At 41.2% G+C, this 25,249-nt stretch overlaps 1 protein-coding gene and 1 non-coding gene across 3 annotated transcripts in view; one reads left to right on the top strand and one right to left on the bottom strand.

The window, feature by feature from the left end:
- sema3h (sema domain, immunoglobulin domain (Ig), short basic domain, secreted, (semaphorin) 3H) overlaps positions 1-25,249 on the top strand; it is a 57,530-nt gene that overhangs the window by 15,690 nt on the left and 16,591 nt on the right. For both annotated transcript variants that reach the window (XM_030423363.1, XM_030423362.1), the window contains exons 2-8: positions 5,846-6,000; positions 10,919-10,981; positions 11,707-11,826; positions 12,904-12,997; positions 13,310-13,429; positions 13,955-14,100; positions 14,778-14,892. In XM_030423363.1, the coding sequence (XP_030279223.1) occupies positions 5,846-6,000; positions 10,919-10,981; positions 11,707-11,826; positions 12,904-12,997; positions 13,310-13,429; positions 13,955-14,100; positions 14,778-14,892 (813 nt within the window). The remainder of the gene's footprint in view (positions 1-5,845; positions 6,001-10,918; positions 10,982-11,706; positions 11,827-12,903; positions 12,998-13,309; positions 13,430-13,954; positions 14,101-14,777; positions 14,893-25,249) is intronic.
- On the bottom strand, positions 16,261-16,333 carry trnar-ccu (transfer RNA arginine (anticodon CCU)). The gene has a single exon. It is a non-coding gene; the product is annotated as a tRNA-Arg (tRNA).

The following is a 25,249-nucleotide window of genomic DNA, read 5'->3' as shown; positions in this document are numbered from 1 at the left end:
CGATGAGTGAAAAAAAGGCGACATCTGTAAAAATGTCATTGCACATCAAAACTCTTGAACTTGGAGCTTTCCGGATTTTTTTCATCGACTCACAAAATAATGAATCCCACATTAACTGGTCAAGGCAATGGAAAACAGGGAAAACCCCACTTGACAGCATCACAGACCTTCAACATGACAGATTTTGTTCCAGATAAAGAACAGATGTCATGAAGAACAATGACAGTGGCTTCATTGCATCATGTCTGTGACTTATATTATTTTCCAACATCAGGAAACAATTTAGGCTTGTCTAACCAACCAATATATCTGCTCAGAAACATACATAGTCAATATCCCAAATCATTTTCTTTGAATTTCCTTAAAGCAGAAATAGACAACTTGTAAACTTTCCTCTCTCCTAGCGTTTCCCTGTGATATTACTTGTGGGGCTTCTGTTGCAAACACAGGGTTAGTGAATGGCTACCGCTACATCTTGGCCACTACCCAAAGCAAAAACCAACCATAAGAATCCCAATTTGACTGAGAAACCCTGATCTAAGATCTATGGAAAGGCAGAGGAAAACAGCCGTTTGAATTGATAAGTAGGCAGGTTTTGTCTGATCACTCTTGTTTGACCTCAGTTTCTATCACTCTCCCTCTTCGTCATCTTTGCTTCCTCCATCAGCAGGGTTAGAGTTTCCACAGTTATTCCAGTTGTTCCATCGTTACCTGGGGATAACGTCCAGGGAAAACAATGCCTCTTCCTGTTTCGACTACGCAATAGCAGTTGCCTTTCCTTTGTGCCGTAATGCTACCTTCATTTTTGCGGGAAACGTAAGTCCTGGTAGACAGGCCAAAGATTTCTAGGTCTATAGGGAATAGATCTATACAAGGATGGTGTCATTTTACTACAGCCATTACTCCATTTACTTCAGAATGATAAGTTCAAGTTAAAGCACAAAAGATGTCTATTTCCAGTTTAACTTAAGGTAATTTTACTTCTGGCAAATTTACTGAAAATGTCCATGCAGCCAGCTAGACTATATTAAAAAAATAAAAAGGTAATGCCGGATCGCATAGGGGAGAGGTAACAATGGGTCATTTAGCCAAAAAATCTGGGTATATATGCTGATGTAGTAGTCAAGTATGACATTTGTCATACTTGACTATTGCTTCACGACAGAGTGACATGCACAAAACAAATATTTTTTTATTTTTATAGTTATAGTTTATTCTCTTAGTTATTCTTATAGTTTATGTCATCATTTACATTGGTTATCATACTAGACACAGCCATACTGTGTATTTTATGTGGGCAAGCAAAAACAAGCTATCAGCCACATTTAAATAGAAATATCTGGTGAATACATACGTTAAGATCATACCCGTATGTAAACTGTGCAGTTTTGCCGCATATTTGATACAATTCCGCTGCACAGAAATTGTTTGTAAGAAAATTCTACTCAGTGAACAGTTTCAACCTGAGGCCAACTAAAATGAAAATAAAAACCTTGAACAAAACAAACAAATAAGTCACGATTCTGATGAACTCATTGTGCAGCTGGTGCACCCACTGGGAGTAACAAAGCCAAAATCGGTGTGAAGCAAAACAGTTTTATCTCTCCGAGCGTTTGCTGAATATTAACAAAGTGCCCAGTGGCTAATAATCGAGACTTCCCACTGAGCTAAACTATAAGTTTCTATTATCTGCCTTTGGTGTGCAGAACTTTCCTCTCCTACTGTGACTGTCTCTCTGTTTCAGATGATCTCTATTTCCACTGAGTCATGTCTTCTCTCTTTTTCTCTCCTCATTTCCTTTCTGCTCATCAATCTCTCGTGTTTTTGCCCAACTGTCAGCATGTTGTGCCTTCTCTCATTGCCGTCTCCAGCATCAGTCTTTCTTACTCCCCCACTTTACTTCTTAATCTTCTTCTTCTTCGTCCTGTTCTTCCACTTCTTATCTGATAGTCTCTGCCTTTCATTTTTCTCTTCTCTTCTCTCTCTCTCTCTCTCTCTCTCTCTCTCTCTCTCTCTCTCTCTCTCTCTCTCTATCTACCTATCTATCTATCTATCTATCTATCTATCATTTTTCACTCCGTTATTACACTACAATTTTCCCTCACGCTCTCGGCTACTCTTCCCTTTCATCCGCCTTTCTCACTTGCTTCCACTTCCTCCTCAATCCGCCCATATGCCCATCATTCCCCCTGCCCTGTCATCGCAACGTGATTTTCACAGGCACTCTCTCCTCCACCCGCATCGACCTTTCCCACCCAATCCCCACCTGTCTTTTCCGATTCCTCCTCTTCCTGCTCATCCCCATCATCATCCATCAATATTTATTCATTTCTTCCATCAAGATTTCCTTCTCTCTGCTCCCTCATTTTGCTCTCCTCCTCCCCCTCCTCTTCACCTTCCTCCTCATCTGTCTGTCATCGTGTCATGTTTTGGCACTTTTCCTATTCTCATCTCGTAACTGTCTTCACCCATCAGGCTGGTTTCATCTTGTTGTCACTTTGCCATGTCATTTTTCTCCTCTTCTCTTCCCGCCGCTCCTCTTCCCCCATCTTCTCCTCCTCCCCCTCGTTTTGACTTTCTCCACCTTTGATATTTTATATAACTCTCTCACAATTATTCATGGTTTATGTGCACAATGAAAAAATCAGATGCAAATACAGTGATCAAATTCAGCAAATTCTTCATTTTTGTGCAACCACAAGCAAAGCTGTCTTCTGTCCAAAAGCAAAGTGAACGTGCAATTATCGGTTCAGATCACATAATTATACGCCAGCCATGAACTGTAAACAAAAGTCACATGGGTTCACAGCATGGTGCCTGTTAATTGGGCAGAGTTGTGGAGACCTGTCATCCCACTGTGTTAAACATTTTGATGCATTTGGATAGGGTCCAAGCAAGCCTGATCCAAGTTCCTGCAAATCTAGTTCAGCTTAATGGACTCAAACTAGGTACATACAGAAATGGCCTAATATGTACTGTATACACATCGATGCAGTGCCTGTGACTTTACACTGAAAATCTATATTCAGGGGAATACGCTTAGCTGAAATGGGGTGAACGACAGCACCTCCATCATCTGAGTGTTATAGCTCAAGTTATCTGTTAATGGAGCAAACCCTTACTGTTTGGCCTGCCTGACACTGGCATTTTTTTTTACCTCGAACATTAACCTGTCTTTTTGGTTTAAGAGTTGCTAATGTAAAGGTTTTAATGCTCCCTTAATTCAATACAACAATGTATTATAAATTAATGACCAAGACTCACAAGTAAATTGTCTTTGCCTCCCATTATCTGGGTCCATTATTCATCCATCGTATTATTAAGCTCAGTAGCCCAGATGTCTGTCTTCCAGCTTTTCCTTGGAGATGTCAAGGCGTTTCCAGATTAAATATGTAATAACTTCAGCATGTTCTTGGTTTGCCCGAGGGTCTCTTTCTGGTTGGACATGTCCAGAACATCTTCACAGGGAAGATGCTGGGAGTCATCCTGTTCAAATGCAACTGAAAAAACAGAGGGGTTTTCCAAGTCACGTTAATGCAATACAAAGTCTTCTTTGAATCAGAATCTGGAACTTCATCACTACTTCAATATCAGTTGTATTGTTCATTCAACGGTACAGTCAGAGTGTGAATGGTCTTAAACTCACCTGAACAGCATTCATTGGAACAAGCATACAAGTATGTTCACCATGAATTTTCCTTATCTTTCATCCCAGTCTTTCTCTTGCCATCTCCTTGTATATCTTTGTATGTTTATATACCAGTCTGTGATGACTTCGTAGTCCTTCTCAGCAGTCTCATCTCATTTCTTTACCAGACTTTCTGATCGATCACCAGCACCTCAGCAGTTACCCACTTTTCTCCCCATGTCCATCAGTCTCTCCCAGTCCTCAACACATTGCACTCATCTATAAGTCTCCAGATCTATTTTTTTAAACTCTTCTCAAACCGTTTGTTTTCCTCTTCTTTCTAACCCACATTCCACTTATCATGATACGTAGCATAAAAAGCACAGACGCAGCAGAGTGTTGAAGGTATTCTGAATCATTCATCACTTTGTTCTTAGCTCCCACATCTGCTCCAGTGAGCTGTAGTTAAGATAATTGCCACATGTTTTGGAGAAGCCAGGCGGTTCAGGGAAAATTCAAGGGTCAGCCACTGGGATGTGTCAGCAAACAAATTGATGTTTTGATGGATAAATGTATGTTTGTTGGGTTCTAAGTGTTTGCTAATTACAGTATCTTCCTGGTTTTTATCTAAATCAGTCAGCAAAACAGACAGTCCAGAAGAAGTTCAACAGGTTTTAACTTCATCAGATTGCAGATTGAGACCGACATCAACAGCCATGTATGTACGAACACAGAAACAAACTAGTTCGATTTTCACTGAAGGTTTACATTTGCTGTTGGTCGAAACCGGTAGAGTATCTGTGAATTTCTCATCCACACTTGACTTCAACATCCTGTTTAATTCAGTAAGGTCCGAATGATTGATTCTCCCTAAAGCTTCCGGCGCTGGAAGTTAACACCCTCGAGAAGCTGTGAGGAATATTGACAGGTTATTTTCTGTATGCTCTTTGTGTCAATTCAGATTTGGCTGCTTGAATACACTTGCCTTGAGTTCAAGATGTTTTATCCATCACTGCAAAGAAAGAAGCCCAACACCACTTTAACAATGCAAAACTACACACAATCTCTGCTTTAATAAGACTGAGCTGAGTTTGCTGCCGCAGTAAAGGATGATAAATCATTAATATCTGCTTTAAATCCTCCCCTGAGTGAACCAATATTGTGTGCTAAAGTTACACTGGGCAACCATTTATGTTAATTACAAGCTGTATTATTATCCCTCATTTCCCATTTCTCCTTAGGGCCTCGTTTATACTCTTTTGCCTCCTGTCCCTTTGGTATCATTTGGTATAAAGTGCTGCAGAATGAGGGTACGCTGTATGAAGTTTACTAACACTTTGGGCCCAATTTTCTGGGTTTTGAAGTTCAAACTGTGTTTTATAGGCTCCGTCTGCCTCTCACTGCTATTTAGAGCTGCCAACGTGTGAAGCCATGCCTGGTGCTGCTTTAAAGCCTATATGTTTATGCTTTTAGAGTTGCGAGCAGATGCCAAGTCCAATCCACTCAAGAGCACTTGGCTGTTAAAATATGAAAGTTAACACAAGACAGACGGACGTGCGATGTTCTCATAGTTTACATGGTGCAATAGCGCAATCATCTGAAAAACATTTCATCTGCACACTCGTTATCTGTGCTTTCGGTATCGCTCGTTATCATCCAGTCTGTCTGGAGATGTTAGTTCAGGTACAGTGTGTTGGTATGTAAGTGTGTGTGTCTGTGTTTGTTTGTTCACAGAAGATACATTGCAGATTTCTTTTGTTTGTCCAGTGAGATAAGAAAAAATGAAACTGCGTGACAAACAACTGACTGTGTACGTGATAGATGCTGCAGGTGTGGGAAAGTTTGTGTCTGTATCTGATTTTCGGCCTGTTGAAGAAAAAGGCTTCATATCTGGCTTCAGACTCTCTTATTTCAACATCTACTTGCACTGAATGTTATGTGTACTCCTAACTTCTTATTTTATTTGTGTTCATTGCTATTCCTTGTATCTCCGTGGGAATATAACAAACTCAAGTTTAACTTCCAGTGAAACCACAACGTATGATTTTTACATTAACTTTGAATAAGTATTAAACCAGTGAGACACTACATAACTACAGACAAAGACAGGCTTGCTGTTTCGCCTGCTGGCAGTCTTCATGCTATCAAGCTGCCAGTCAATCGCCACTGATTTGAGTTCCTCACGTCGCCTTTGATTTTCTCCTTTCTCCATGTCAGAACTGATCCAGAACGGCCGCCTGCTGACACTGCCCCTAGTGGCGGGAGACATGCACTCTCTGCTGCCTGATGAAGACGGGAGGCGTCTATACGTGGCCATGAAAGATAACCTGCTTTCAACCAGTCTGGATGACATAACGCAGAACCCACGCAAGGTTAGAACTGGAGGACACACACTCACATACACACACACACACACACACATTCACATACCATCGGAGGCAAGGTATGATACAATCGTGCAGCAGACAAACACATTGATGCATGCAGAGATGCACATGAAATTCACATATAAACAGTGTAATTGCAGCAGATTCAGATTACTGATGTGTTGGGGCTTTGATGGGACTAATTGCTGACGATATGAGGAAGAGGAAGTCACACCCCTCTGACTAATATCCTTTTCTGATCGGCTATCTGTAATTCCTTACTCTTATTATAGTATTGCACATCTTTTTTTTTTCGTAGCTACTAAGGATCTCTTCCTTGTACCTTTATAAACTCTTTTTCCACCACTTTCCACATAGATACACAGTTTTTAAACAATGGAATCACAGTATCTTCCGCTGTCTCATCCTTACACCTTGTTCCAACTTGTCTGCCTTTACTTCTTTAGTTTTGAAACTTAAGTGAACTAAAAAGTACTTTAAGCCTGATTTCTTATAACTATCTGAAATGGACAAACAGATCAACATAATAGCTTCCAGTCAGGCCACACAATTTTTTCTGCCCATTTCCCACATTCCTATTTCCACCACCGTCCATGTTTACTGTCGAACTGCACAGATGCCTCTGGTGCTGGCAGCTTTGGAGAGGTGATTTGTTTTTAACAGCTGAAATTTGGACAAAGGCAGGGGCAGCTGACTTGTGTTCCACATTTTTTAATCATAAGGAAACGAGGCTAACTTCACATTTACATTTACATCAATATTATAAAGCACAAAACTGTCAGCTCTGCTCTCCAGTCCATCCCAGATACAGCTGGCCAAGTTCCCGCTCTCACACATGTCACTCATCATAATGAAGCTGAGCTAATATTCATGTAGCCATGCACCAAATGTCTGCAAGAATGGTGACAAAACATGTCCAACATCAGTATAAACAACATGTCACCAATGTTAATACTATTCTCATAGGAGTCCAAACTGAGATTTGCTGCAGAAAACACAACTTTTAGTATTAAAACGAAGTGGAAATCAGTTTAAATCAATCTGCATTTTGAAATGAATCACCAATATTCAATATTACCAATTATGTTTCCATTTAACTGTCTGCAAATTTGAAGAAAACTTTTTTAAATGTCACAAAAGGGAAAAAAATGCGAATGCACCGTATTTCCCTCAACAGGTTTGGAGCAAATAAACTAGGCTACCACAAGTATTGTTTTGGCAGAGGACGAAACAATGGTGGTATAGGCTATATTGTGCATTGCTGTAAGAGTAGAAGAAGAAGAGGTCGCGAACCTGAAATAAAACCGGTTGTTTGACAAGCAAAAATAAACCTTGAGGAAGATGTAAAACCAGTCACCTTGGACATCTGCAAGAGAAAATAGAAAGGAACAAGGCTTTGAGGAAGACGCTGACAGTAAAACAATTTATTTTCCTTTTGAGAGTATCACGTTTTGTGCTGCACCTTTGACATCCAGACACCCAGACAGTAACCCTGACAGTTTGCCAGCCAGTCTAGTTCAGTTCAGGGTCAGAGCAAGGACAGCGACAATGCAGCCTTTTCATAACTGCCCGATCAAATCAATACCCTCATCTGCCAGGCGTACACACAAGCTATCAGAGAGCCAAACAGGTAGTCAAGCAGACAAACAGCCAGTGAAACAGACAGACAGCAGTCAAGCTGGCCAACCACCCACTCAGCCAGGCAGTCAGCCAACGAAAGGATAGATAGTCATAGTCAACTCATAACTCAGCTCTGTGCTGGCCGTACAGTTATATATTTGTACATTCGGTATTTATAGTCTGTTTATACTGCTATAGCTTGTGTGCAGTTTTTTCCCTTGTGGTGTTAAAACCCCTTTCAGTGCCATCTTCTCTACATTTCTGTTTATTTTCTCTACTCCTGACATCCAAAGCTTCTTTTAAGCGCAGTCCAACTTATTTCTTATTTTTCATTTCTTTCTTTCTATGACTTTAAACCACTAATATATGTATATATATATATATATATATATAAATATATATATATATATATATATATACATATATATATATATATATATATATATATATATATATATATATATATATATATATGTGCTGTTTTACTGGCTCAATAAAACTAGCGCAGAGAGCTGGACACCTAACCAGTACCTCCAGTCCATCCCAGTTCAGGGCAGAGTGCCGAACATGACGCGTTTGCCTTCACACACGTTCTCTTTGATCAGACCAAAAACCATCAAGGCATTCCTTCTTTGTGAGTCTGCAGCTGCAACCCACATTACACGAAGGGTCAGCAAGGGTTTGAGTGTGTGTTTTTGGCCTTTTTCTGCATAGATTTTCTCTTGTCATTCTCACTGCTTCTGTTAGTTCCCCATTTTCTTTGTTGCAGCACTGGGAATCTTTACAAAGAGCAGAAATGTGTCTGTTCTTAACATCAGTTTTTTGTTTGATTTGTATAATTCCTTCCTTTCCCGCCAGGACCCACATTGTCGTGTGTTGTATAAACTGACAACCTGCACGCTCTTCACAGAGGCGTGTATTTCCATTAAAAGTCTTTACCTGGTGAGAATCCCGTAGTGGTGGTCCATGTCCCTGTCAGTGTGTGGTATTTGGAGATAAGGGGAAACGTGGTCTCTAATCTAATCTGTTCGTCGCGGTACTGCACTGCACTCTGCGGGATTGACTGCATCGGGGAATCATTACTGGACATCCAGAAGAAATTGTTTCCCCCCGAAAGCACCATCATTTGTCATTAGTCACTTTCGAAGTGTCGGTGTCACATTTTCTAAATTAAAGCAAGTTCTAACTTGTAAGCCCCCCTGCAGAGATTTCTTTTTTTTTCTGGGCCAACATCCATGCGCAGGTCAAGTACCAACATTTTAAAGTAATGTTCCGGCATGTTGTTTCGGTAATCTTCGTGGTATGTAGAGATAAGTGAGACGATCACTTATCATATCCATTCGATCTCCATTTCACCATCCTGGTCTCTGAGGAAATGACTGACTCAGGGAAATATTTCGGTTAGTCATGTCACTGTGATTTGACACTAAGCGTGAACTCTCTCTTTGTGTCTGTCACTCTCATTTCTATGCTTCTACTTTCCACTGACATGAAAACAGTGGAATAATCCCCATATTTGGATTGTTTTTATTATACACTGATTAAGTTTACATGCTAACAAACAATGAGGTCTATGTGTTGTTTTGATTACATCAGTTCCATTGGTCAAAGTTTTTTAAATATTTGTTCATTGATGAAATCATTTATGTTCTGAATAAAAATAGGTTGTTTCATGGGTGACTATCTTACCTGAACCCAGGATGAACTCATCAATTAAAATAAAACCTGCATACAATCAAATCTAACCAGAGCCCTAAGCAAGTGTTTCCTTATACCGAAAAAAAAACCTGTGGGTTTTATTCAGACATGGTGACTCAGACAGTTAAGAAAAAAATGGATAAACACTGTCTCATGCCTTTACAAAATACTTCAATCTGTTAATGTGTCCTTGTCTGCCCACAGTTGGAAAAATCTCAGTTTTGCTTGTTACGTTTCATATGTTCCATTGCTTGTCTCATCTCTGCATTGCAGATGTTTGAATTTTATTTTATTTTGGACCGGTGTCGTTTATGTTCTTATTTGGCAGTGACGTTCACGACAAAGAGCCTGCATACAACATGAAGAAAATATCCAATAAAGTACAGTGGATTGGCCTGTGGGTTGGCTAAAAGGCATGAGGCATGTACAGAGGCTTCTGTGTGGGCAAACTCTCTAACTAAAACAAATTAGACAACATTTTTGCCATGTAGCCAGAGTGCAGTTCTTTTTAACACAAAATTAGATTCTTATGGGTCCTGTCCTTCAGTAGATCACCTCAGCTGACACCTGCGTTATGGCTTCTATGTAGTCCTTGAAGGCAACTTCAGTTGTTAATTTAGGATCCTCTAAAAGTGCTTGTTTTTACCACTGAGAGCCTCAGAATGTTATTCTAAGTGTCTGAAAACTTTATGGAAAGGATCCCTTCAGAGATAGACCTTTCTGTTAGAGAGTAAAATCCTTTTTTGAACCAGATGCAGCCGCTGTATCGCTCTCTTTAAAGCCACCGGACTCCATTTACAAAGAGTAGCTTGAGCATTTTAACATTTTTAACAGCATCTGGGTTTGTCTTTCAGCTGTTATCAACTATGTTAGTTTGGTTAAAAGACCAACAGAGTTTGATGTGAAAATAAACACAGGAGGGAGAGGGAGGTCAGACATCAGAGAGGCAATGAGGGAAAACATTGTGGAGGGCCAAAATATTTTCCCATCTGCCTGGGACGATGAGATACTAAATATGTTGCATTCAACAGTAGCTTACTGCTATAATGAAACAATTGGCACAACTGGAAGTTGTGCAATCAATAATATAAATGGTTATAGTTTACATTTACAAGTGAGTTAGCGAGGTATGACCAGTAGTCAAGAAGGAAATCAACTGATTGTTGTATTCAAAGTAATGACAAGTCGTCTACTGTTTGACTATGTCAGTCAAACAGTAGACGACTTGTCATTACCATATATTTGTTGATTAGTTAATCAATCATTATTGATTAGTTAATCATGTTGCCACCATCAATGTTGCTCTGACAGCTTGGCTCATCACCAGGACTCAGCATCGCTGCCAGTTGGTTATTATTTTCTCCTCCCTGACGCTGCTTTACAAGAGGCATTAAAATCATCTCCACCTGCCTTCCTTCATCTAGATTAGTCATGTTTTGCTGACTCTCCCTGCCTCGCCTCCCTGTAAAGCACCTGCCAAATGCCAAAAGCCTTTTATCGGAAATTTTGGGTGAGCAATAAAAATGTGTTTTTAAATTCCCATTCTATTACTCTTCGTTTTATTTATCTCTCTTGCTCTCTGTAGCTGTACTGGCCAGCCAGTCCAGACCGTGTCCAAGAATGTCTCATGGCTGGGAAGGATCCAGAGGTGATTCGACACACTCTCACAGATGCACACACAAACACACACACACACACACACACACACACACACACACACACACACACACACACACACACACACACACACACTAGATTGCATAAGCAAAGCAACATGTACCACAGTAACTAATGCATGTTACCATGAATGCAGGTAATTGGTTTTAAAGTCACACAGAGGAAGGAAGTGTAGTTACACAGTGTAGAATCCAACACAGATATGGATCAGTGGCTTACAGGTCAGGTCGTATCAGCTGTTTTTATCCATTCATCATGCCTGCTCAAATGTTACACTGCCACACAGGAAACTGCAACAGTAAGTCCAGACAGTTGCAGGAGAGATTGCAATCTAGAATGGAGCTTAAGCTGAATGAATCTGATTCATTTGGGAACAATAAACAAACAAAAGATTGCTGATGCTGGCGAGGATATCAAGATCCAGCTTAGCAAGATTTATTCAACAAACTGACATGTAGAGGACAAAATAGACAGACTTTGATGCTCATCGAGCAAACATAACTTGCGTTCAGGTTCTGTTTCACTTCCTAATGAGAAACATGCAGTTCGTGTATTTAACGATGTTGTATCCATAAAATTCATCTTGGATCCTTTCGTTATTACTTTTCAGCCAATTTATATAAAAAAGCCCTTACCCTATACATGAAACAATGTACTATACAGTCTCTGTGTGTGTTCCTCACTCTCTCCGTACAGTTGGAGTGTGCTAACTTCCTGCGAGTCCTGCAGCCCGTGAATCAGACTCATCTGTACGTTTGTGGCACTGGGGCCTTCAACCCCAGATGTGCTTTTATAGCTACCAGCGTCTTCCAACAGGTATTACAACGAGACACACCAATATACACATCAACTGTCTTTTTCTGTTGCCACGAGCTGAGACAAAAAGTAGTCGGTCACAATGGATGGAAATGTATATATATGAACAACATTTAGATAGATAACCTGATAAAAATCCAAATAGTAATCCAATGGTGCTCCTGCCACCCACAGTTCCAGCCCCTATATGCAGGTCTATCAGCAGCTGAAATATCTTGAAATGTGTGTGGTGTCTGCCCCTATGCCCATATACCTACCAAGGTTCACCCAGTGCCATCTGTCTGTAATGTATACAGTGTACCTTATGTCATTGAGGCTGCACTTCATGGGCCACCATCACTGTAGATTTTTTATTTGACATTTTTATGTCAAATATGATGGAAATGTAATTCTACCGCCCTGGTGCATCTCCTTTATTCCACAATGATTAGTTAGTTATTTCTCATGATTTACACAAATGTGGGTTATAATTTTGTCAGAAATAGGCTAATGGGTCTGAATTCCCTCAGTTATGGATGTCTGTGTAGGAATGTCTGTGTGTGTATATGTGTGTGTGTGTGTGTGTGTGTTTGTGTGTGTGTGTGTGTGTGAGAGAGGTTTAAACCTGTGCCAGGTGTGTGTGGGAACAGAGAATGTGTGTGTGTGGGTATGTGCATTCCTGCTTTTCTATTTTCTTGAGGTTGCATGCATGTTTTTTGGCAGTGTGTGTGCGTTTGTGCGTGTGTGTCAGGGAACAGCTAATCCCATGAAAGGGCGTCAGATCAGAGCAGTTCAGACGTGGTGCTTAGGGGAGCTGGTGGTGCTGACTGGTTTAAGACTGGACTTCACACATTTTAAAATCCCTCCACTTAGCCCGATTACCCTCAATTAGCCACTCACTCTGTGTGTGCGTGTGCATGTGTGTGTGTTAGTAGTATTCTACTTCAGCTGGATGGAAAAATCTTTTTGCTTATTTGACAGAAATAATGGATGAATCAAATTATTTATGAATTAAAGAGTCAGTCCGGGAAAAAAAAAAAAGGCTCAAGCTGATTTTTTTCATCTCTGAGTGACTTCTGTCTGTGTTTCCTCTGCCAGTCGGAGCACCAGACTCTCTCCTACAGCCAGACCGAGTGTGGGAAGGGGAAATGTCCTTATGATCCATTCCAGAAAACAGCCTCCGCTGTTGTTGGTAAGTCGACCTTCTGTTCCCTCAAACCACAGCTCAAATAAACTATGAATTGAAAGTTATCACAGGAAAGGCTAGAGCTTGTCTGTGAAGTTTTAGCTCTTTGTGGATGCTCAGTTTTACCAAAATTCATTCAATATATTTAATGAATCAGATGTACATCAAAAAGTTGTATATTTTGACTGAAGACATGACCTTAACCATGACCAAAACCTTTTGCTAAAATGTGCCAGAATAACCCACAAGAATTCGTTGTCACAGGCAAGGGTACATTTGTCCTCAGTCTTACTTGAAAGTCATATGTAATATGTGTAGATGGAGAGCTGTATGCTGGGATCACCTCAGACTTCATGAGCCGGGACTCAGCCTTCTTCCGTAGTCTGGGCAGCCGTCACGTCATCCGCACAGAGCAGTACGACTCCACCTGGCTGCAGGGTAAGTGAAAAAAAAATGTCAAAGAGGATCAAAAGAGAGTAAAAAAAATTAGTCTGGTGCCACAGCAGACTAGTACCTAAGTATTATTTGAATGCTGAATCAAACAGTAACACCTTCAGTACTGTGTCTATGTTGTTTCTACATCTATTTCTCAAGCGTCTCTCTGGTGTCAAACCACTAGAATGATTTAAAGTAGATCAATTTAACAACCATTTATCTCTTTTCTTCTTTCTTTGTAAACTGAGTATTCTGAACTACAGTAAACTGAATGCCTTTTGCTCTAAATCAGCATCTCCAAGACCATCTCCTGCACGCCCGCTTGGTGTTTTATCAGGCCAGCGTGTCGACGTCTGCTGCTGATAACAACAAGATACATGATGACTCTTTCTGCTGTTTGTAAACTCAGTTGTACCTCCATCGTCCCTTTGCTCCATCTCTGTTGCTCGTGCACTTATACGTGCACTTATCTGCAGAGGTGGATTGCGTTCCAGTTGATTTACAGTTCACCTGTCTTTCTCCTTGCAGATGCCCAGTTTGTGCGGGTAGCGCCACTGTCTGAGACTGATAACCCAGAGGACGATAAGGTCTACGTGTTCTTCACCGAGCGCGCTCAGGAGGCAGAAGGGGCTGCTGGGAAGGTGCTCTACTCCAGAGTGGCCCGTGTGTGCAAGGTATGGAGTGTGTTTGTGAGAGACAGGTAGAAACCAGATTTGTGTGTTTGTATGCTCATATCAGAAACTGTCTTCATGCAGTTTATGTAAACATGTGTTTGCCTGAACAGGTAGCGTTTGTACGTGCTGGTCAGTGTGTCTGTCTCTACTCAGGTGTGTGCTTACGTAAAAAGCAACTATGTGCGATTTGATGTTGTTGCTGGATCATATAGATACGACTTCAGAAGTCTGTGTATAGGGGACTGTTTATGTTGGTCACTATCACTGTGTCTCCTGCTCCACTGTGATACTTTGAATATTTTTACTCTCTGCCTATCTGTTTGACTGCGTGCATGACCATTATAATGTGTGCCTGCTCTTGTGTGCATGTCCATGTGTCAATTTCTTACATAGAATTTGGATAAACAATCTTGAATTTCATGAAAACATTTTATTTAAACATAAGTATTTTTGATCGTTTTTCCCTTTTTTTCAGATGTTTTACAGACTGAAAACAACTGCAGAATTTCATAAAATGTTTTGTACATAAAATCACATTTTAGGTTTCACAGCATTTACAGCATTGTAGTCATTGAAATCAAAGTAAAAACAATTGTTTGGATAATCTGGTGTATAGTATCCTTTATTTGGCAAGTCATAGAGGGTTCACATGCAATGTCTTTTGCATTTGGTTATAGAATGACATTGGAGGTCAGAGGAGTCTAGTCAACAAGTGGAGTACCTTCCAGAAGGCTCGAATGGTGTGTTCAGTCCCTGGACCAGACGGCCTACAGACGCACTTTGACCAGCTGCGTGAGTACACATTAGCATCATATGACACATTACACATTAGAAGCACATTAAAATCACATGAGACAGGCCACAAACACTGGTCGCATAACAGCTGCCACTGAATGTTGCATAAATGAGAAGTGAGTTCAGATACTCAGCCAGTGTGTGTGTGCGTGTGTGTGTGTTTTTCTGTTCATCAGTGTAACACATGAAGCACTGGAACTTCTCGCTCAGATATTTTGAGGCGATGATGGAGGTCCTAGACTAAAGAAAGTGCTCAACCACAGCATCAGTGTGTGTATGTGTGTTTGTGTGTGTCTGGATGGCCCCACTGTTACCACGGTGATCAACAGCCCCGTCGGTCACCTTGGGTTCGTCTTCGTGCCTCAGCCTTGGTAACCACGGCAACTGGCCTCAACATTCGGTTGCTGCGGGTTTGTTCATTATTAAGGATTCGCGCAGTCAGTGTCCTCCACTTAGCTGTGTGTGTGAGTGTGCGTGTGTGTGTATACTTGGAAGCAGGTCTATGTAGGCATGTAGTCTCTGATGTGCATTTTGAGCAAAGAATCTTAGCCTCCGTTCAGCCTCTGTTTTTTGTCAGTTTGTCCAAGTCTTAGATTTTTCTGTGTTCACCAGTGCTGCACTCTGGGCAATTATTACCTTTACCCATGTCAGTGGTGATGAACAAAATACCATTAGTGTATGAAGAGCACTAATATGCATTCAGTGTTATGCAGCATTTGAAAGGCCCTCACAGCCACACAGGTGTTTTCAGTTGCTGAGTGCTTGAAAGTATGCAAGTTCCCAAAACGTCTAGTATAAATAGAAATAGTCCAGGTTTCTATGTACCGGCTCAGATGGGGTTATCCACCAAGATAAAATGCCAAACATGTGGCTCACAAGCAACAATATCTAAAAAGTGTGCCAGAATTTCTGCAGTGAGGGCAGTGTATATCAATCACAGCTGCACATGCCTAGGCAGTCTTAAGATGAGGTTGATGTTGATGTGTTGCTTTGTTTTTGTAAGTGTTGTTGCTGATGATCCAAACAGGTTCACTTTTGCAAATAAATATCCTTTGAGGATCCCTATTCCTTTGGATGGAACCCCAGTATTCTTGAAGCCTGGCTTTACAACAGACTGGGAGACACAGGTGCAGAATTAGGATACACAGTTTGGATGAACAGGATGTAGTCAGCTCTAGGAAGGATTTCTTTCTCTGTAAAGTCTTTGAAACTTCCTGAAAAGAACAGATAGCAGAGGATGGTTTCGATCCATTGACCTCTGGGTTATGGGCCCAGTACGCTTCCGCTGCGCCACTCTGCTATGGTTCCCATCGACCTCTGGGTTATGGGCCCAGCACGCTTCCGCTGCGCCACTCTGATATGGTTCACCCCAGATGGGACTCGAACCCACAATCCCTGGCTTAGGAGGCCAGTGCCTTATCCATTAGGCCACTGGGGCTACAATTATGAGCTCAGCCAATGTAGTTTGGGACGTAACAGCAGTGAGCAAACATTGTGCTGCAGCAGTTTAACCTCAGGCAGCAAGCATCAAAAGCAGTGATGCAGCAAAGGAACAATGCTGCTGCTCAGCAGTCTTTGTCTGCAGCACGTAGTACATAGTTGGCCGGCATGCTTCGATCCTCGCTGCCTTGCCATGGACAGATGATGACATGCACTCACCATGAAATGTAAATAGTATGATAACAAGATTTAACATTTGTGATATTTTGGATAAAAGGTCACCATTAACCTTGTAGCTATGCTGACAAATTGCCTTTGTTTAGACCTTGGGCCTTGAGATGAGCAGCATAAAGTGGTCAAGTGGGAATTGGGTCATTGTATTGGCTGCCTCGACCATTACATTAATATACATTATGTCAAAAATTATTTCTGTATGGAAATACAACAATAAATTGTTTGATTGCTACATTAAACCTGCAGCGTGGAACTTTTGATTCCCCCTTCTGACAAAACACAGAAAAACAGATGACGTATTTCCAATATGACACCATACTTATATTTGCTCCGTCACCTTCAGCTGTGACAAAACAATCATTGCTGGTTGATATAAAGCACATCTCCGCCATGCTCTGTCAGTTTTAGTTTTTTAAAAATGTCTTTAAATTCACCCAGTAGCAAGTAAAACACTGAGAGCAGAGGATGGTTTCTATGATTGCCATTGGCACTACAGGCCCAGCACACCTCCATTGTGCCACTCTCCTATCACCTGGGGCTTCACATGAGGCAAAAATGATCCATTTTGTAGAAAAATACATGTTAGATTATTTAGTGATTTAGTGTGATCCAGGGTTACCGTTTTTTCTCCTAATTGGAGCTAATACTGTTTTTCCATTACATCTGCTGGCCTGGCTCTACTCAGTTTGACAGAACAGCTAAGAGTGAAGACGACAGATGTTTGAAAGTACAAACAGCACGAGAGAAACTGGAGAGATCAAGTATGAAGCTTCAGAAGTGCTGAGAAGTGAACATACAGACTTCTAGAAAGTCTTTCTTTGAGGTTTCCTGAACAGACATGAGTTGAGTATACATTTACAACACACAGTTGTTTGAGGGGCACTTGTTATGGATTGGTTGCAGTTGCAAGACATCACAACAGCCCGCTTAGAGGTTGGACGGGCACGGCTTGGCCCTACTCCGGAGCAGGTCTGTCATGGGCGCAACTTGGTTCAACTTGGCCCAGTGCCTTATCCTTTAGGCCTGTGGGGCTCAATAAAAAGATGTTTGGGGCATAAGGGTAGTTAGTTAACGTTGACAAACAGCCCTTGAGAGCACTTTTTTTGGAGACTGAAATGTTTTCTGTCTCTGCTGTTCTTGTAAGCAGAAGACTCTCCTGGTAAACAGCCTGACTCCTCTGTGTGCCAAATACACACACCCTCACAGTCATATACAAACACAGGTACTATTTGTGTGAACATATACACAAGTTTACACACACAGTAACATTGTTTTCATATAGTCAAAGCTTTGAATGCATGCACACGCGCACACACACACACACACACAGCTATCTGTTGAGTTGTAAATGTACTCACTCGAGTCTCAGCCTGTCTGTGTACACAAGACAGTTCTGACTGGTCGGGAGCATAAACATTTCAATCCAGCATTTTTACACATCTGATAAGGGCCATCCCCATTTGTTTGTAGATACACGGTCGCACACACACAACCACTCACACACACACACACACACAGACAAAACCACAAAGCTATATACAGGAGATTAACCCATCAGGTTAAGAATGCTGTCAGTGTTGTGTTTATGCTACGCTCCACCACACAGAAACACTACAAATCCCATAAACCCTACGGGTCCTTCATAGTTGCAGAGCAGTGAATACCACCTGGTCGTGTGTGTGTGTGCGTGCGTGTGTGTGTGTGTGTGTGTGTGTGTGTGCGTGTTTTAAAGGCTTGCAGTAATTTAGGTTTTCTCAAAACATTTTGAGGGTGCTGAGTTAAAGATGATATGAAGGAAATCAATCAGCTGAGTTCAAATGAAATGCCAGGTGCCAAGCTGTGCCAGTGTGTGTGTTCACAAATATGCAAAAAGGCAAAACAAGCAGCAGTGTTTCGGTTCTGGGTTCTGTCTGTGTGACACTGTTGCTGTTTTTGCAGGTGAAGGATTCGATACCATGTTGGACAGATCACTTTTTGGCTGCGTATCTAATACAGTACTGTATGTGTGACAGTTTAACAATCTATAACAATAGATCTTTGGGATGCACAATATGGATTTTTTGTCAGCTGATATGAAAACCAATAAGATAACCGCTAATTTCACATGTTTGTATTTTAAAAGAACATGCTAATCTTTAGTTCATGCACTTAGAAAGGCTGAGATGTAGTGAGCAATGTGGTGTAGGTTGCAATCATGTTGTCCTCCCCCTGATATTTCCAAGGCTGAGATGATTTATTTGGCTCTGTAGTCTCCACTGCCTGGTTCTACACAGGTGAAGCAGTTTGAAGTGAGAAGTGTGACAAATGCGTACTGCACTGTTTATACAAAAAGCAGTATGGCTTTGAATGATCTGCTCTTTTTATTGGATGTCTAATAAGATAAATGCCCCATTATCAGGCTGATGACTTATCATAACTATCTTGACTGCTTAACTAGACTCCACTAAAGCCAGTCCAATAGGCACAGACAAGTGATGCAGTCCTGCGAGAGAAATCTCAGATCAGAAAACGGTGCCTTTGTTGTATTTTTGTTGCTTCTATTAACTTTTTGAAAGCCCTCACAGTTGGGTTTGTTTTGCACAGAGCATCTGGTCTGTGATGGACTGACTCATGACACAGGATTGCTCAGAGTTTATTTGTCAGTTGTTTTGTATGTGGAGTTGTAGAGGCTGCTTCACATTCATTAGTCTCATTCCTAGTGCATATGGCTCTTGCTGTGATTGCCACTTGTGTAAAATTGTAAGTCAAGCTTTACTGAACCACAATTATTTAAACAGTGGAGTAGAAGTGATTCATGGACGACATGGCTGCCCAGTCAAGCTGAAATAACTCAAGAGTGCAGCCTCACCGGAAAGGATACACTGCTGTTGTCCCTGTTGTGGTTGTTGTTGTTGTGGAGGAGAGTCATGCTATGAGGTTTTGGAGTTAGAGACAGGCCGACCTCTGTGGCCGGATCCAGTGTCAAGACACTAGAGACATTGAGGTACTCTCAGGCATTATCCTCAGCTATTTCTGTCTGTGTGTGAGAGATTCAGTTTTCCTGACATAAGACAGCACCCATATCTGTGTCCCTACGTCACCTACCAATGCTGGAAAGGAATAGAGGGGGGAAGAGGAGGAAACTGGAAAGTATAGCGGGGAAGGAAAGAGTATTTATGTTTGGAAGGACGTCACTGGAGCTGTCTGGGATTGTACTGAATGTTATGTGCTACTTTAATAAGTGAACACTGTCATCTTCCCAACCCTCAGTATGATGAGGTGAAGTCTGCGAGGGCCAGAAATAAAATAATTAAAGGGGGGAAGCAGCAGTGGGGATGAAGATGAGGGAGAGATGAGGGTTACAGAGGTCAATGAAGAGACCAATCAACCAGCTGAGACAGACAACAGCTATATTTGGATGCAAATACAGTTAATACATTAATACATAATACGTATGTGATAAATATAACTGTAGATTAGTTTGAAATGCTGCAACAAATAAACCAACTTCAGCATGTATCAACATAGCACAAAATACCTAACTCAACAAGTCATTTGGATTATTTTTAAATCAGAAGATGTAATTGTATTGAGTGAGAGTTTCATATAAAATCTGCCAGTAGAGTGAGATGATTTCATCTGGAATCAGTGCAAATTTCCTCCCTTTGCATCTCTGCAATTGCCAAATTGAATTCATTCTTTAAGAAAGGGACGTTCATGTTGATTAGTGTTTGTAACGTTTGATGATTTTCACATATATATTGTTTTTCACCGTGTAATGCTCTAATGATCCAACTAATACTGAACCACCCTGAACAGCCTTTGACATGATTTAATCCAAATTGAACCTATCCCTGGGCTCTGTATGGCATTATTGGGTTAAAGAGAGAGGTTAAAAAAAGAGTTGAGCAGAAGAGAACGCCTGACTCCATGTATTAACTGAGGACAGAGCCAACAGGACGCCCAACCCTGTCAGATTAATCTGACAAATGATTTTCCACTATTTACTGCTTAATTACCTCATCAACAAAAACACTTTCTGTTTAAATTGGGTATGAAAACACGTTTTGTGATACTGAGGAAAATAAATCATGTTGTGACGCCTCCATTGAGCATTTGTAATCCATCAAAGTTTGTGTGAAAATACTTGAATGGAGGCCCAGTTTATCAGAAGGAGAAACAGAGGAGAGAGAAGGAGGGGGAGAGAAGCTGCTGGACAGCAGAGGAGGAAGGATAAGAAAAAAGGGTACGAGAGAAAAGAAAAGAAGTAGGACAAGTAGGGAGAGGGTAGAGGTTATAGCACAAGGTGTTGACCAGACAAGAAAGAAGGAGGAGAAGAAGGACGAGGACATGAGGAAAATAAATGCAGGGGAAAGAGGATGAGAAGAAGCCGCTATCAAAGCTTTATTAACCAAACACTGTGGAAGAGATGACAAAGGAGGAGAGGGAGAGAGCTGATTACGTAGAGGATTGGAAATAAATTTGGCTTCAGGGAAGCAAAAGTAAAGAAATCGTAAAACAGAGGATTAAGTAGATGATGATGTAGACGATGAAGAAAGGACAGGAGGATAGAACCTCCCACCTAATGAGGGATGTTATTCCTCAGTAAGTAATGGAAAAGGACAAATTAAAAGAAGATGTCAGATGTGGCTAGATTTAAAGGATATGTGGGACCCCTAAAGTGGAAATTGCAGTAGCATAGCAAGTGTCTGGTGCAGCCTTCCCTCTGCCACCAGTTTTATATTCCCCTTGAGGAATAGCCTCCACCACCAAAGGGAAAGTACACCATAGATTTATATACTATTAAGTATCTATTTCTTTACTTCAGATGTTCAATTCAACAGATATGCAGTTTCTAATCAAGTCAAAAATTGCTAATAATAATGATGATAATGATAATGGACAATTAATTGAATTTTCCTGCTCCAACTATCTTTGTTATATCAGCCTGTAATAACCCAGTTGGTCGACCTCAGAAAATTAGGTTAAGTGCTGATGCTGTAAAGAAGGAGGTTAAATTTGTGGAAAAAAGATTGCCACAATGGACAGACAAAGGGGGAGGACAAATCCAGAAAATACTACAGACAGACAAGAGGCAATTTTTCCTCGAAGGACATGTAGGGGATAAGTGAGGTGAAGTGAAGCTAAAAGGGTGTGAGGGCTGATGGGAGGGAGACGGGGGCAAGAGAGAAGGGAGGGAATGGGGTTAATAGGGAAGGATGGATCAGAGAAAGGGAAAGAGATGGGAGGAAAGGGGAGGGAGGAGAAAACAACAAGCAGTGGACGTACAGGAAATGTGGGGTTTCCTTGGATAAAGAACTCATACGTTTTTACACATTTTGCAAAGTAAAGCAGATTATAAGACTTTTCTTAAAAGGTATAGACTACTCAATGTAAATGACTGGTTTAGTGCCATGTAACTACGGGCAGGATCCCCAGTCTTTTAAAGGTATTTAAACAAAGATCTCAGATCATGTATTTTGCCTTTCCTAAATTCTACATAATGTACTGATTTTTATATTGACATATTTATCATTTAGATTTGCTAGAAAAGAATTTTTTGCACGTTCAGTTTTATCCCAGAAATACAGCAATGGTGTCCAGACAATGTATTTTATCCTCAGGGAGAAAGTGTCCTTCATTGCCACCTTGGGGGGAGTAGGCATCTTCTAAATGGAGATATCAAGATGTGGATAACAGCCATGGCTGGAGGGGAAAAAATGTGTCACGGAGATAAAAGGTGGAGGGAATAGGGCCAATAGCTGAAGGGGCTAAAGTACCAGACAAGATGGAGGCAGGGCTATTATTGGCAAATTACTGTAAGATGGCGAGGAGGAAATAAAGACAGGGAGTGTGGTCAATAAGATGACGAGGAGGAGGAGGAGGGAGGAGGTGGATGTTGGCATTCAGGTTGGCTGGACAGGGAGGGAGGGAGAGAAAGGGGGAGCAGCGGAGAAATGAGGAGGATAGGGGTGTTTGCCTGGGGGGGCCACGGCCAGACAATTAGGAGGAGGAGGAAGATAGGGGATGCGGCTGCAGGTCTGCGGGCTAGACAAGACTATCTACCCTCAGGGGAGCACAGCAGCTTTTTGTTTAGAGAAGAAGACACATGAAGAATCCACCGGAGAAAATAGGGCAGACAGACAGATGGACGAGGAGATGGAGGGATGAGAGATAGTGGGAGGGAGGGATGGATACGGGGAGGGACGGCGAAAGTGAGAAACAAAGAGAATACGAGATGCCCAGTGGGATTTTGGGACGTCCAGGTGGATTTGAGCAGGAAAGGGCGGGAGGTGGGGGTTGAGCTCCTGATGAACAGATAAAGAAAAAGAAAGAGAAGGAGAGAAGAAGATTCAGAGGGAGACAAAGAGAAGGAGGGATTGCTGTTAGTATGAGATGGTGGTCAGTAGTCTGACAGTGAAAGAGAATTTAAGATATGTTTCAAAATGTAAAAACAGAGAAAAAAGAGGAAGATATGAAGATGTTTCCTGTAACTACAACATGATTTGAATGCTTCATTTGACATATTTTCATGAAGAAACCAGACTGCTCTCATATTTTCTGCGCTCAGTGTTTGTGATGAATGTGTGTGTGTGTTTTGCTTTCCCTCCCCTGTTAAAGATTAATGACAATAAAGTCACACCAGTTCAATAAATCAACACGAGAGAGATGCAGAAGCGAGGTGGAACCGCACTAAATCGGTGGTGATTTAAACTTGTCACGCAGCGATAAGAGTTGATTTTTTTTTTGCCAAGCTGAGCTGTAAATAACTGAGACGTCTTCTTCAAAGTTTGGGAAAGAAAAATATTGTTCTGGCTGCGTCTTCTAAAGTTTAACTATGTTTCTGTGTGAATGCGGTGAGGTGCTGAGAAGAAAGGAAAACTGACTAACTTTCAAGCAGCAGGCAGAGATTCAGAGTTTTTCCCTACGGGGTTTCAACAAAGTTTTTTATTAAGTTTAGAAAGTACTTTTTCAGTACTGAATGGAATATATTCAGCTTTACATGCTATATGGCCTCCTTTCTTTACACTTTGTTATACACAATGAATTGAAATTTCTCGTTTTCCTGGCAAGGGGTGTACAGGTTTTTACTTGGTTGGAGTGTTATTATCTATGTTAGTAGCATGGCTGTATGACTGGTTGTGTCAGTCTGTTAATCAGTCGGGTGGCCCACTTTGGTACAGATTGAAATATCTCATAATAATTCAATGGATTGCCTCACTTTGGTGATCCCAAAGTATTGTTTATGTTCAGGTAAATAATGCTGTTTGTTCAAGAATTTGGTTTATGATCAAATTCCCTTTTTCTTGGTGCTAGTTAGCAAAAGTAAGGATCCACATAGTCAACAGTGGGGACTCTTCCTTTTCGGTAAACTATCAGTTACTTTTGTGTGCTGTCAAGTGGGGCTTGTAAGTTGTTCTGCCAACATGAAATTATGTCACCTAGACATCTACAAAACTCCCTTCAGTGTCCACTAGACGTCTTTTAACCTGTAAAATACCAGCACTTGGTATGTTTGTATCCTTCTGGGTACTTGGGTATCAGTTTACTGGAACAAGTATCTGTCGAAACTCGCTGCAACTTGTTTTCTTGTTCCTCATCTCTGTGCATGAACGTTTGTTTACCATTCCACATTTCAAACATGTGTCCTGCAGACAAACTGCATCAATACTTTTTCATTAATGTGGCCAAATACGGCTCTGACCCCCTCTATAGATGTGGCCTTGCGTGAATAGAGTTTGACGGCATATTTAGGTGCACTTTTGAATGGATTCTGTTGTTGTTTTTCCGTGCTATCACAACCTGATCACCTGGTAAACATGTTCCAACCAGGTTTATTTGGGGTCTGTCTTGCATCTGTACTGAAATGGCTTCCACCCGGCTGCCTTCGTGTCTAGGAAAATGTTAAGATCTTCCAGTGCCCTTCTTTTGACTCATTTCTTCCACAAAAGTCTTTGAGCTGCTTAGGATGAAAGCTCCCACCATAGAGCAAATACATCATCCAGAGTAATAAAAAAAAAAAGCTGCGTTAAAATGTTGTTTTTTTTTTAAAACGAGCTGAGGCAGACAAGCAGAAGGGGAAAAAAGAAAATGGCGAGACGATAAAGGTGATGGTTTATGATAGAAGTTGAAGAAGGATGGGCATTCCTTGCAAGATGTGAGCGGAAAAATAGCAAGTTATGATGAGATAGGTGGACTGTGTTAGAAGAAAGATGGTTGTATGATATACCGTATGAGTCAAATATGGTAAGGAGCGATAGAAGACAGGAGCATAAGCAAAGAGAGAGTCATCTGGAAAAAGGAGGCCTCTGCAGTGCAATTTAAAAGCATGAAGAAAAAAGGAAGCACTGAGGAAAACTTAATAATAAAGGGGTGATATATTAAATAAGGGATGGAGGGAGTGAAAATGCGTACGCTGCAGGCTGCAGACTACCCAAAGTCCTCTCTGCTCTGCCCCGAGGTGCCTGCTGATTGTCTGTGTGTCAATATGTCCAGTGTCTGAGTGTGTTCATGTGTATTCTTTGGCCCCCTGCTGTTTTTGTAGGTCCATGCATGTGGTCATACAAGCTTTTATTTCTCCCTTTTTGATGTGTGTGTGCGTACGAATTTATCACTGTGTGTGGCAAGTGTGTGTGTGTGTGTGTGTGTGTGTGTTTGATGAGATGAGATTAGACTTCCTGCAGGGCTGTAGTTCCGAGGA

Source organism: Sparus aurata, chromosome 7, assembly GCF_900880675.1.
Source record: "Sparus aurata chromosome 7, fSpaAur1.1, whole genome shotgun sequence".
NCBI classification, from domain to species: Eukaryota; Metazoa; Chordata; class Actinopteri; order Spariformes; family Sparidae; genus Sparus; species Sparus aurata.
Note: the sequence above shows the minus strand (reverse complement) of the source record. Positions and strands in the feature narration are given on the sequence as shown.